The following is a 12,953-nucleotide window of genomic DNA, read 5'->3' on the forward strand; positions in this document are numbered from 1 at the left end:
TTTTTTCAGTGCTATGTGGAACAAAGATAAACCTTATAACAATATGAGATCGTGTCATATCTGAATTGTTTCTGGTGTCAGGGTGTGGTGACGGACCCTTCTTCACAGACAGCTGCCCCCTCCTCCCAGGACGCCAGCGGGCAGCAGCCTTTATCAGTGGAGAATACAGGAGATCATTCGACAGCCTACTCTTACCAGCAGTCTAAGTGAGTGTTGTAAGTTGACGTCTGTCTTTGTATTGCAAGCTTTCTTTGTAGCTGGTACAGGGGTGGTATGTTATTGCTATAGTGGTCCTGCATTTTACTGTCTTGTTATGTCTCTGCACCGGCGACAGCCCATGTTTTTGGGTTGTCCTGCAGGCCGGTCCGTTCTCATAAACGCGTTTACTCGGGAATACCTGGAGAGAATTTGTTCAAAATGGGCACAAACGTCCACCTGAACTCGAAGTTGAACTGATTAGAATTTGGTAGTCAAAGGTCACAGTGGCAAAACATTACTGTAACTAATGTTTCCTCCTGCATCCAGTCTTTATGCTAAGCTAAGTTAACTAGTAAAAGACATTTTTACCTTCATCCTGGTGTTTCCTCTGCTTGTTTTTCTGCCTCCTAGATAACCTGCTGGTGGTTTCTTTAACACACAGCGGTCCGAAGAACGACCAGAGTTTCCTTAGTTACTCTATTTCCCCTAACTTGTTTTTCTGTCTCCTCTAGATAACAGGATTGGTAGGAATCATTGCTGCATTGCCTATACCAAGGCGCTGGAGACAAAGAGAGAATCAAAATGAAACGGGGACAAAAAAAAAGAGGTGATATGGGCAACGTTGAGGGGAGAATGCTTCCACTGTGCACAGGCACCAAATAAAAGACAAAATGAAAAAAAAAAAAATCAATTATATTTCTTACCTGGTTGAACCAAGAAAAAGACAAAATGATGAAGAGAAATGATGGTTTGCTGAACCTGAGGACAATGAAATAAAACGCAGTCTGCATCTTTGAGTCTATCGTTTCTCACTGTGAGACTGGACTTTGCCTCCGAAGGAAAAGGAGAAGACGGACTGAAATCTAAACTCAACCAACAAGCTGTACAGAAAAAAAGAACATTTGAATGTGCAGGTAGATTTTCAGACTTTTTTTTATCAAAAAAAGGAAGGAAGCAAAGTCTAGAAAAAAAACAGGTTGTCTTCCTTTGATATTAAGTTACATTTATTTTCATTATTTTTATTATTTGAGTAGTTTTCTAGAATATCAATGTTTTCGTAAATCTTTATTGCCTTAATTTTCTCAAACTTTGGGAAAAAAGTTTCCATAATGTTGAATTATTTAAAAAAAAAAAAAGAATGGTTGAATGATTTGAGAAGTTCTTAAAGAGTTCCGAGAACCACCGAGAATAAATCTACAAAGCTATTTGTACAGGATAAAAAATAAAAAAGGTTGTAATTGTATGAAGATGATTTTAAATTATGTGGTGCAGTGCAGCTGATGTTTGGTTTTTGGAAAAACAAAAAATCTTCTTTAATGCGACTTGTGGGATGGGTCAATCCACTGCTTCCTAGAAAATGCAGTTAAGTTTAATCATGGGATAAAATTTCTGTTTCTTCATCACATTTTTATTTTTTTGTTCTTATAACCTTCAAAAGGGTTTTGCTTTGCCTGCTTTGCTTGTCTCACTGCAAAAAGAAAAGTAAAAAGAACATTTCTGACATTGACTAAAAGCAGAAATAAACGCTAGGATTTTTAAATGTGCAAAAAGCAATAGTTTTAGTAAAACTGTTGACAGTTTCTTGAGTCTTTCTTAACCGTTGAACAAAAGCAGCCATCAGGTGGCACATTTTATACCAAAGATGAAGAAACTAGGTAATGAAGAGATATTCCTTATGTTGCTTTTTCTTTATTTTTTCACCTCTGAAACTGAGATTTTTATCGATTGTCATGCTGTTGGCATGTGAGCTAATTTATCAGTGACTGAAAACATGCAGTAGGTCTTTAAACACAACTGCCTCAACCAGAAGAGTGTGCTCTGTGATGTTTTCTTTGTCAAGTGATCAAACGGTGGTGATGATTTAAAGTGGCGCTGTAACATCTGTGTGGTATGGTGAAAGTGGAGGAGGTAGGTATATTATTGGGAATAAGTTGTTTCACAATACTTCAGTGGTAAAGGTTTGGAAAACTAATTGTATCCTGTGGAATGTTGGTGTGTACTTTTTAAACCTTTGTATACACCCAACAACTCCTTCTTCAGGCTGCATTGACCAACCACAAATGCCGACACTGAGATGCTGTAACTCCTTCTGATGGCCAGCCAAAATGCTCCTATTTTGAAATGCATAGTCTCAGTCCATACGTTTTACGCCATTGTCTTGCCAAACACAAGCCATTTAAAATGTGAGCAGCAGGGCGATGATCTCTGTCAGAGGAAAGGGCATTTCTGTTGAACAAACTCATTTCAGCTTATGTATATTCTAAAAGGTCGAGGAGAGAGTTGTTGTGTTTTTCTTTTTGTGTTGCCTTTTTTATTTGTCTTTCTTGAGAGTTGATTATGAAGTGTGAGCTGCTAAATACTTTTCATTAATGAGGATTGAGGCAGTCTTGTGTTGGGTGGGTGTGGAAGAGGTACACCTCCAGAATGACAGCAATTGACTATTTGAAGGCAAGATACTGGAAAGACAGTTAAGTGTTATCCTTGACATCACTGCTTAAGCATCCTGCAAGTCTTGTGCCTCTTTTCAGGTGACAGAAGAGACATGTTGCAAAAAAATACGAGAATTATAATTCTGGTCAAATCTGGTAATAGGAATCTGCATTATTTGTACTGAGTAACAGGGAACAAAATGTCCTCTATGGACTTTAACTGACTGACACAGGCTCTGAGGTCACACCCTTGAAGCTCCACCTACCTGACACTCAGCCAATGAAAAGAAGCTAATGGATACATAGGAACAGACAGTGGGGGTTCAACCAAAATCAAGCAGATACAAACCTCTGTGGGAAAATAAATTATTGAAAGAAGAGAGAAAGTAGAGAAAGCGAGAACAAAAGTACTATTTATGAGATCTTTTTTTGTACAGGTGTGTAAAAGAAGATGCAACAGAAATAACTTTGATGATGCTATTTTTTTATTTGCTTGGTCACATGCCTCCCATGTCTTTCAAATTGTGATTCTGAGAGTGTCTGTAGAAACAGTGGATATTGCTGTAGTTTCAAATGTCTCTTTTCTTTTTTGTTTTCTTTTTAGACAAGTCTTTCAATAAAAAACGTTTTAAACAGTCAATTCTCATCTTGTATATTCTGCAGGTACAACGCAGTACCACTAGAGTGCACTGTAGTACACAGTATGAGGTGGTGGGTGACAGGTTACTGGAAGAAGAGCTGAATGTGCGTTTTGTGTGTGTGTTTGTGATTTTAACAAGCCACCAGGGAATTTACAGATGCTCAGTGGACACAGATGAAACAGAGGCATTTAGATTCAAACAGGCGAATTTATGTGATACATTTGCTCTGATTAATAAATAATATTTGAAGAAGTAGCCACCAGTGTTTCGTATTAAATTGAATAACATGTTGAGCTCAGGTAAAATCAGTAAGGTAACAGTAAGTGATGATACAGGGAAACCCAATCTCATACAACAGCGACAAAAGGTACAGTTAGTAGATACGTTTATTACTCAATAGAGAGAGAATTATTATCAAAACAGGACCAATACAGTTAATGCATTACATAGGAATCATGCATAATCCTCTCCACTGCAAGGACAACAAAAACACTGAAAAAGCAGGTATAAGATTTATACTGTGCTGAATGTCAAAAAGACACATGCATGTTTTAATTATCTCCGCCAGGAGGATTAGGCGATGAGTCACGCCTGTGTGTGTTCACCTCTGTGTCGGTCCACAGCTAATCTTCTATTGCAACAGTGTTGGTAATGGTCTCATGGTTCTGTTGCAGACTGATTGGAGTTCATCTCCAAAACTGACCAAATGGTGCAAATACCCAAGAACTCAAATTAACCTGTTGTGATCTGTTACTAGTTTCTGCTGATTGAGTAACTCTCGCATCAAACGCTACTTATCAAACAACTATATATACTACTGCATATATATATAGTATATAGTGAGAGAGAGAGAGAACAAATCCCAAAACCCTCCCAGGGATGGAATAATACAAGATTCGTATTTAATGGGGAAAATAAGGCATAGAACTGTTGTCACACTGAATCAATTTCAGTGACTTGTTGGCTGCAAACTAAGAATATAAAATGTATCTTGTATTTCTATTGAATGTTTGCAAATAGGCTGTAGAAAAATGACTCAATGCAACATATAGCAAAATCACAATGATACAATGGCACATAGCACATTCAATACATTGTTTATTAATTAGGGTTTCATTCAGTAGGAGTATTGTTGTGTACTTCTGTGACGACATACTCTGTATAATATACACCAGGGGTCAACAGCTTCTTTGATATGATGTGCTATTTTTTAAATGGCTTGTTAATCAGTGTTCCATATCAACATTAAGGTTACCATTAAGTTTAATTATGACACAACAACAAAACATAAATCCCAGCGGATCCGTCATTTTATTTTATCCAATGTGCACAGCGACATATAAAAAAAAACTTTCATAATCGGGACATTGTTATTATATATGAGAGCACTATGGAAGAAGGCTAGAAGGCTGTTATCCTTCCACATCCAACATCCACATCTGAGTTGAAATTATTAACCTCTTGACCTTCCTCCAAGCTTGTTCAACAACAATAAACTTGACAAATTATATTCGGAAGGCAACAAGTACTAGCCAATCAGAGGCAGAGTAGGGCGGGTCTTAAAAAAACAAAACTTTTGTCACATCAAACTTGCCAATGACGGGGGAAGAGGTAATTTTTCATGCAGATGAGAGAGCACGCACTGCTAGTGTGCCATTGGTAAAGCTACCGTGTAAAAATAGTGGTACTTGTGCCAAACAATGCCTATCCCTGATATACAGTATACAGTATATAATATAAAACACTGAAGTGGCCGTGGCAAAGTGCCATCCTACTGTATTTAAAGCGGAATCCATTAAGTGCAGTTACATGTATAATACAGAATCAATCAGTGAGTGATGGTTTGCCTGAGGGTCCATGTGTGTAAGCACACAATTATAAATACAATTACATTTTAAGATTACACAATGTGCGACAAGAACAAGTAATGGACATTTCTGGGTTCCATTTTATTATCCGTGAGTTATTCAGGGACTTGTGTGTCACCTGTTTTTACCGGTTGAAAAATATTTTTTTAGAGGGGTTTATTAATGTCTCAATAAAACCAGTCACACCAGTGAAACTATCTCAAAGACTCAAAGTCACTAGCAGGATACACAGTGAGAGGTTTTCCTTCACTTCACATGAACTCTCATAATTGAAATTAAAGTCAGTAAATGACTCAAGCTGAAAAAATAAGTGCCTCGGCAAATGCTGCTGTAGCGCTCTCCTACTTCTTGCCGGATAACAACAACCCCAAGGCTTACAATGGCAGACCATTCCTCGCCTTTGTGACCGAAACTCTCAGAAGCAAGTGCGAATGAGGATTATGAAAACTAAGACAACAGTTGTGATCGTTAGGGCTGAAAATAGAAAGACAAGGCCGGCAAAGACGGGGTCTGTCAGGGGGGTGATTTCTTTCACTTCAGACGGGATCATGTTGGACATACTCAGCATGTAGCCCAAACTCCAGCCTATGCTGGTTTTCTTCACCTGGAGAAAAAGAGACAAGAAGAGAAGATGTCCATGCTGTACATGGTATTCAGTAGTGCATGCAGCTACTACACCACTCGTATTGTCATACATGTCTACGGAAGTTGAGAATATGAAACAATCCTGTATATTTTGTCATTTCTTCCAAAGGGATCTATCCAACCACCAGACTCCTAGACCCCCTGAAGGCACTAAGCAGCACACACAGCAGACTACTCTATTGTTGGCGACACTGGAAATTGGAAGTATCGCCAGCTGTTGAGGAATTTTTTTGTGATCAAGTCTAAAGGGTAACCGCAATGCTATTTGGAAACTACGGCTGTTATGTGTGACTTTTTGATATACTGTCTTTCTTTATGACTCATGACTGATAGAGTGCGGGTCACAGAGCATGAATCCCCTTCTGTTGAGGGACTTCCATTGTGAAAGACGCTCCGTGGCCTCAGGGTGTCCCAGAGTAATACATTGCCCGCCTTTCACTCTGGCCTTAACTTTTTGAATGCCATGGCATCTTTAATAGGCCTCCATGGGTGGCCTCATTCACACTTGTTCAAACGCTGTTAACCCTGAACATGACAAAATGTTGGCAGTTGAAGCATAGCAACTCTCGTCAAATTGGCATAGACATTTTCTGATGGTTGGTTCTCATTTTTAGATAATATGAGCATTATTTTTTGCAAGACTATATGAACGCAGAGAACATAAAGAGTGGATGTGAATTGGCTTCACATCCATGTAAAGGACAGCAGTAGGAGCAAGCAGTGTTTGGTAAAAATTATGTAGTTTTTCTCAACCAACCTGTCTTCGGAAGTCAATGTTTTTCCAGGTCTCATTGTCAAACTTGTATCCATCCACCAGCATTGTGTAGACGTAGTGACCTGCATAACAGTAAGTCCTACGGTATTTGTCTAAGATCCATATATTCTCTGCCTTCAGCTGAAGGGAAGAGAAACAAAGGTAAGTGTGGCCTAAATACTTTAAAATGAAGACAAGACTGAAACAATACAGTGTGTGATCAAGACTGATTTCAATTTACAGTTAAGATGAGATCCCTCCAGATGGATAAAAGAAATTGAAAAAAAAACAGTTGCAAAGATATTTTGCAGCTATTTTGAGGCCTGATACACAGATACATGTCTATAAGGCCCGTGCAATAGAGAAATATCTGCTCTTATGTGGTAGAAATATTCTTTAAGTACTAGTAAAGTGCTTTTTTTGTCCGTCTTGTTTAAGATCTCCAGATAACTTGCAGATCATTATAAAACACCAAGATAATTCGGTATTGTACGTGTAAATACTTTTCATATTAGGTTTGACATGTTTTAACAGGAGCACGTGCACTAAATCAGACAGAGGAACATGTTCACACACAGCCTGGCACACCTCAGTCAGTGATCTTAAAACAGGTATGTTGTCTTGGGAATAAAATACTTTTTTTTTACTCTAGCTGTCTACCAATTGGAAGAACTTACCACTGTCCAATGTGAATCGCAGAATTTCCTAATTAAGGCGCTGAATTGATCAAGGTCTGATGTTCCCTCTAACCCGAGCGCCCTAGCAGTGTAGAAGAATCCTGCATATGCCTGGCAGGAACAGTAGAGACATATCGTAAGTTTTTTGTCATCTTCATCTGTTTTCTTGTACGTGTTCTTGCACTGTGTGTTACCATAAAATCTCCAGCGACGGGTGGCTGCTGGACCCCATTGAAGGAACACTGGGATGAGGAACAGTTTTTGAAATCAAAGATGGACTTCACTATGCTCCTGCACTTGTCTGAGTTGGAGGTTCCCACCATGAAGAGTTCTTGATCTGGGTTGTAGTCGTCTGGCTTCATTGTACACTCTGTGTCATAAATGTCCATGGCGTTCATGGTGACGTTGTAACCTTCAGCGAAGCATGGGTTAATAATGTAAGATGGGTCAGATGATTCCTGGAATGTCAAGAAAAGGAAGAAAATGTCAAAAGAAGGAATGGAGGCTGAGGAGGAAATAAAACTACGAGAAAGAGAGTGACAGGAAGAGACATGGGCATATGAGATAAGAACAGTATTACTTGCGCATTTACAGACACCATCTATCATGACTTATATACTTGAATTACACATTCATTTACATACAGATCCTAATGTAAATTAAACCTTTAAGCTAACGTGTTATACCAGGATCCTGCTGCAAATGTATACCCATAACATATTCTCTCTACAGAGCATATGCTATAAGCTATACGCTGCCAGAAATAATGCATTTCTCGCAAATTAGCTTGACGACATACACGGGTCGATCGATATTCTTAATGACATAATGCATTCTTGACTTGTCTCCCTTTGCCTGTTAGTAACTCAGGGACAGCAGTGTTCACTAATCAATTCTTAACTGTGCATTAATGGGTTTTGGCCTGCACATGCATGCAAAAGAACATACACTCCCACTGCCATGCTCACCACACACACAAGCACTTAAACATGAACATAGAAAATGATCAAGGGAGAGGTCTCAGAAAAGAACCATCACCCTTACAGTACGTGGAAGATATGACCTTTAATTTCTTCTGAACACACGCGCAAAAGACAGAAAGAAAAGATGTGCACCTGAACTATTTTGTCCAGAATCCTCTTCTCAGCCTCATTTTTGCCATAGCAGAGGAAACTGTGTGTGTAGACTTTGTAAGGGTAACCGTACAGTTTGACATGCAAGTAGTTAGGTCCCCTTAAATCATCCTGGACTGAAAAGGCGATCTGTGTTGATGCTCCACCAAGGTCCATTGACCCTACAGTCTTTTCCCCTTCTGGGTGTGCGTAGATGTTCCAAAGGTTTTTCTACAAATACAATGAGAAAGGTTAGTATCAGAGGAGCAATGTAATGGCCCGGTTTGTAAAGCAGCATTCCTTTCTTTTTTTTAAAGGGAGAAGTACGTGTTGACCTACATAGACCAGATGGAATAATGACAGCATCTTACCTCTAGGAAGTTTCCCATCAGGTAGTTGACAGTGATCCACCCGTACAGCCCTTCTTCTTGACCAGTCATGATGGAAGCATTTTGGAAGTTGAAAGGCAAAGCTTCCAGGTATTCTCTGAGACTTCCCAGGATTTCATTGGACTTTTGTTCATCCTTCTGACTTAAAGCAAAGCAGAAAAGGGAAGATAATTATAGATCTGACTTGACACAAGAGTGGTCATTAGCAGTGACATATGGAGCCCATGTCATGGCAGAAAAAGTTTCAATTTTTTGCTCTCTTGCTAAAAGTTAATTAGACAGATTGATAGTACTCTCGTGTCTGTACACTACATGTGAAGCTAGAGTTGGCCAGGAGACGGTTAGCTTAGCCTGATATAAAGACTGAAAGTAAGAGGAAATAGAGAGGGATTTGATAAAAAAACATGTCATGAATTAATAAGGGTTTAAATTGGTCTCATCCTTCCGGTCACTCTCCAACACATCCTAAGTAATGGTGAGGGATTACCCTGAAGCTAGTTTATCGTAACACATTCTTACTGTAGCAGTCTCATTCCAGCAGTAGCTCCCAGAAAGAGAAGTGTGGTTTTGTGTTTTATAACAGGAATGGCATTTGTGACGTTGTCCATGCATTGCTTGAATCCATCCCACGATGCGGCATCTTTCTGTGGGTCAACTTTCATGTCTGAGATTCCAGCACCTGTGGGCACAAGGCCAAGCTAAAATTGTCTTCTGAAGCACAGGCACTGAAAACAACAAGTGTTCAGCAAATGTTGTTGGAGTATTTCAAAATGTGTTCAGCACGGTTTGGCTTTTATTTTTCTCTGCATTACCCACCGTTCTTCAATTAACTCTAATCCTAAATCCTTAATTTTAGAATATTTTCAAGCATTTTTTGTAATTCAATTCTAAGAGATGTAGAACTTTTAGTTCAAGTTCAAGTTTATTGTCACGCATACTAAAATACAATGAACTGCTTGTGCTAAGTGGTACTCTCTGCCAGATACATTTTTATTTTTATTTCACTGTTACAGACCAAAGCTGCAATTGGTCCGGAGACAATGACTCACCCGAAACTTTGCAGTTCATTGTCTCAGTCACAACTCCTGTTTCATTCTCCTTCTCCCCTGGCCACTCGTACAGGTACACATTGGAACGTGATGAACCTGCATCTATCACTATGCCATACTGCAGAGAAGAGTAAAGAGAAAAAGAATCATGTTACAGGGTCACATTTGGTCTATGTGATGGCACTTCTTACATTGATTCATAAAATATCTAAAATCCCTACGTTATGCTGTTAATATGGCAAAGAGATGATGCCATAAAGATTGAATTAAACTACAGAGAGGCTGCTGCGACCCTCACCACCACTTTAAAAAAAATACACACATCACCAAGCTGACTGATGAGAAAACCTTCTAACCTGACCTTGACATCTGGAATACATTTTGCACCACATTCACATCTGAGAGTGTGTGGGAGTGTGTGTTTGTATTCCTGTCTCTCCTGTTTACGTTGTTAAAACTGAGAAATATCTACAGCCAAATAGTGCCTACCCGTTCACGTTTATGTACGCGTGTGTATGTTCACCTCGAAGCTGTACTCTTTGGACTTCCAGGTGTCTTGGATGACAACGACAGCAACAAGGGCAGCAATACTGGCCAAAAGGAGAAGCAGCACCCCTGCTATGCGACACTTGTAGCCCATTTGCTGTTTAGAAGCCATTTCCTGTTGGCAAGAAATGGGTTTGAAAAAAAAAAAATAGAAGTGTTTCACTAAAAGCATTTTAGCTCTCAAAGTGATGACAGGTGAAGAGGTTTGAAAAGTGATGATGAGCAATAATAGTATACTTTATTTACTTTTAGATGAAAAAAACATTGGCAGGCAGCATTAATAGTATTAATGTACAAAGCAATACCATCAGGTTTAACAAACGCTTTAGAGGCAAAGGAAACAGAATCAGGAGGGAAATTGTGGATCGGCTGTCTGGAGAGTTGTTTTCTCAGTTTCTCAGAAATGCTTACTTTTTTATCATGGACATTGATAACCACAATGAGATACTTTAGTCCCACAATTTGTTGTACTGTTTATTTAAACTTGATGCAGAACTATATTATAACATCCGGCCACAGTTCAATATTGCGCAACTGGGCGGGGAGACCTGCCAATGAAGCTCAATGGACTTGTTTTGTGCTAAACTCTTCCTGATGGCTTTGAAGAAACATTCAGTGCGAACACTGATATTTAGAAGAAACACACACGATGACAAGCTCCAGGAAATAGAATAAATAAACACGTCGTGCCAGAAACTGCTCTGTTTCAGTTTCAAGTGTATACTCAATGAGCAAAAACAACGTTTCATGCCAGATCCACCATGTGGATTTATACATGCATTTCTCGTGTAGTCCTAAAGAAGCGCGATGTGGCTGCAATTATGGGTCACACAAACTCCGTAACACGAAACACATTTTCTTTTCATTCCAATTTCCTGGTGTAGTGTAGTTTCCTTTCATTCTATTTATGCCTTAGTACCTATTCATGCTATAATTGCGCTATATATTAAGATAATCTATATTTACTACTACAACTAAGCCTAGCAATGCCATGTCATGCAATAGCATAGACTGAATAATTTCATTTAAAATATAATATATTTCTTCATAGAGTCATGATGAAATAAATGAATGAATATAAATAATAACACTAGATATTATTCAACCATCCTTTGCTTTAACTCTTTACGGCAATGGGAGGTCATAAATGGAGGCGGCAAAGTAATTGCAACCTTGTGTCAGACTACAGCTGTTAGGCAGTGCCGTCTCAGCTTTATCATCGGCTTTATTATCAAACTGTCAAACTGCTTTTTAAGCTTCTTTTAAAGCTGCCTAAACCTCCCCAAAAAAATTGGCTCATCCATTGTCAGCAGACTGTAATCAAACAGTAGTGACAATGTTTGTTTTTCTATTACATCACAGCAGCGTCCACAGAAGCTTCAGGTAAAAACATGCCGGTAAAAGCAGCTTGACGTGGGATTATAACCTGAGGACATGTCAACAAACATGCCTCTGACATAATGTGGCTGAATTTGGCTCAACACTTTACTGCCGTGTCTGTGACATAGTTGATAGTCCAGGTTTATAAATTCGGCGGATTTCACATGTCTCCTGTTGGGTCCAGGTTGCTTGAACAATGCCAGTGACTTTCAGCGACTGTCCATAATAATGGTTCAAGCTTACTACACTAGAAACCAAATATTTCACATAACAACTCTTAGAGACTGTAATTGTAGTTTGTTCTGCTTTAACACACCTAAAGAAGGGGTTAATCCGTTCCTCCCTTTGATGTAAGTTTTGACAGATATTGTTATTTTCACCACCCACAAGGTAAACAAAATACACAATGCAACAAAAGTAGTTATTTAGTTTGACTTCAATTATATGTCAACCAAAGGAATCAGCCTTAAGTCTATGCCTTAAGTTTCTATTGTAATATATTTAACACTGACATCACCAACATTATCCCTACAATTGGCACGTGTTGTTTTCTTTGCTTGTAGGGACTGGTCCTCATGAGTGCAAAGAAGTGAAATTAACACACGCTTACACTTGTATTATACAACACAGTAAATCGATTCACACAATGAAACCGCTGTTACCTGGTAAATGACTGCATGTGAGAGAGAGGAGGTGTGTTTGTTTCTTACCTTGAAGAGCTGGTTTGTAGATCCTAGTTGCGAGAGGGAGAGAGGTGGCTCTGAAGAAGGGATGAGGAAACACAGCAGGAAACAGGGGAGCAGCAAAGGAAGGGAGAGAGGGAGAGAGAGCAAGGGAATGTGCTGTGAGTGGGAGAGATCTTAAGAGTGGCTGGCCCTCGGGAACAGGAGCTGTTGTACCCCAACAAAACAGAGAGTGAGGGAGAGAGTGAACATGGGAGGAGCAATGTGTACAAACTCCAGTTTTCACCACTCCCACCACACCAGTGAAACAACCAGCCCATCAGCAGAGGTACAGACTGATGCAGGACTTGTTCCTTGTTCACTGTCTGCATGTAATGATTAAGCACTGATACAAGTTTTTGTGCGTATGCATGAAAGAATGTGAGAAGAGAGAGGGCTAGCCGTGGTAAAGTTAATTGATGTAATCAATAAGATAAAGTGCATTGTGGCTGAGTATCTGCTGCACTTGTTATTACAAAGTCAGCTCTTATTTGACAGGCCTGAATTGAAGCTCAAGGCACGATGACAAGCAAGGGATCAAGA

At 39.3% G+C, this 12,953-nt stretch overlaps 2 protein-coding genes across 5 annotated transcripts in view; one reads left to right on the forward strand and one right to left on the reverse strand.

Annotated features, from left to right (window-relative positions):
- The window catches only part of rbms3 (RNA binding motif, single stranded interacting protein), a 101,168-nt gene extending 100,958 nt beyond the window's left edge, over positions 1–210 (forward strand). For all 4 annotated transcript variants that reach the window (XM_076081480.1, XM_076081478.1, XM_076081481.1 and 1 more), the window contains one exon: positions 82–210. In XM_076081480.1, coding sequence (XP_075937595.1) covers positions 82–210 — 129 coding nt within the window. The remainder of the gene's footprint in view (positions 1–81) is intronic.
- Positions 211–5,551: 5,341 nt separating this feature from the next.
- Positions 5,552–12,425, reverse strand: entpd3 (ectonucleoside triphosphate diphosphohydrolase 3). The gene is made up of 10 exons (XM_076081475.1): positions 12,399–12,425; positions 10,286–10,423; positions 9,763–9,880; positions 9,233–9,392; positions 8,696–8,855; positions 8,328–8,555; positions 7,407–7,670; positions 7,213–7,323; positions 6,539–6,676; positions 5,552–5,740 (listed from the first exon to the last, which is right to left on the reverse strand). The coding sequence occupies exons 2-10, from the start codon at positions 10,418–10,420 to the stop codon at positions 5,552–5,554; spliced, it is 1,503 nt and encodes a 500-aa protein (XP_075937590.1). The 5' UTR covers positions 10,421–10,423; positions 12,399–12,425.
- Between the last annotated feature and the right edge of the window lie 528 nt (positions 12,426–12,953).

This window comes from Anarhichas minor, unplaced genomic scaffold (assembly GCF_050575085.1).
Source record: "Anarhichas minor isolate MPS153535 unplaced genomic scaffold, ASM5057508v1 ptg000080l, whole genome shotgun sequence".
Lineage (NCBI taxonomy): Eukaryota > Metazoa > Chordata > Actinopteri > Perciformes > Anarhichadidae > Anarhichas > Anarhichas minor.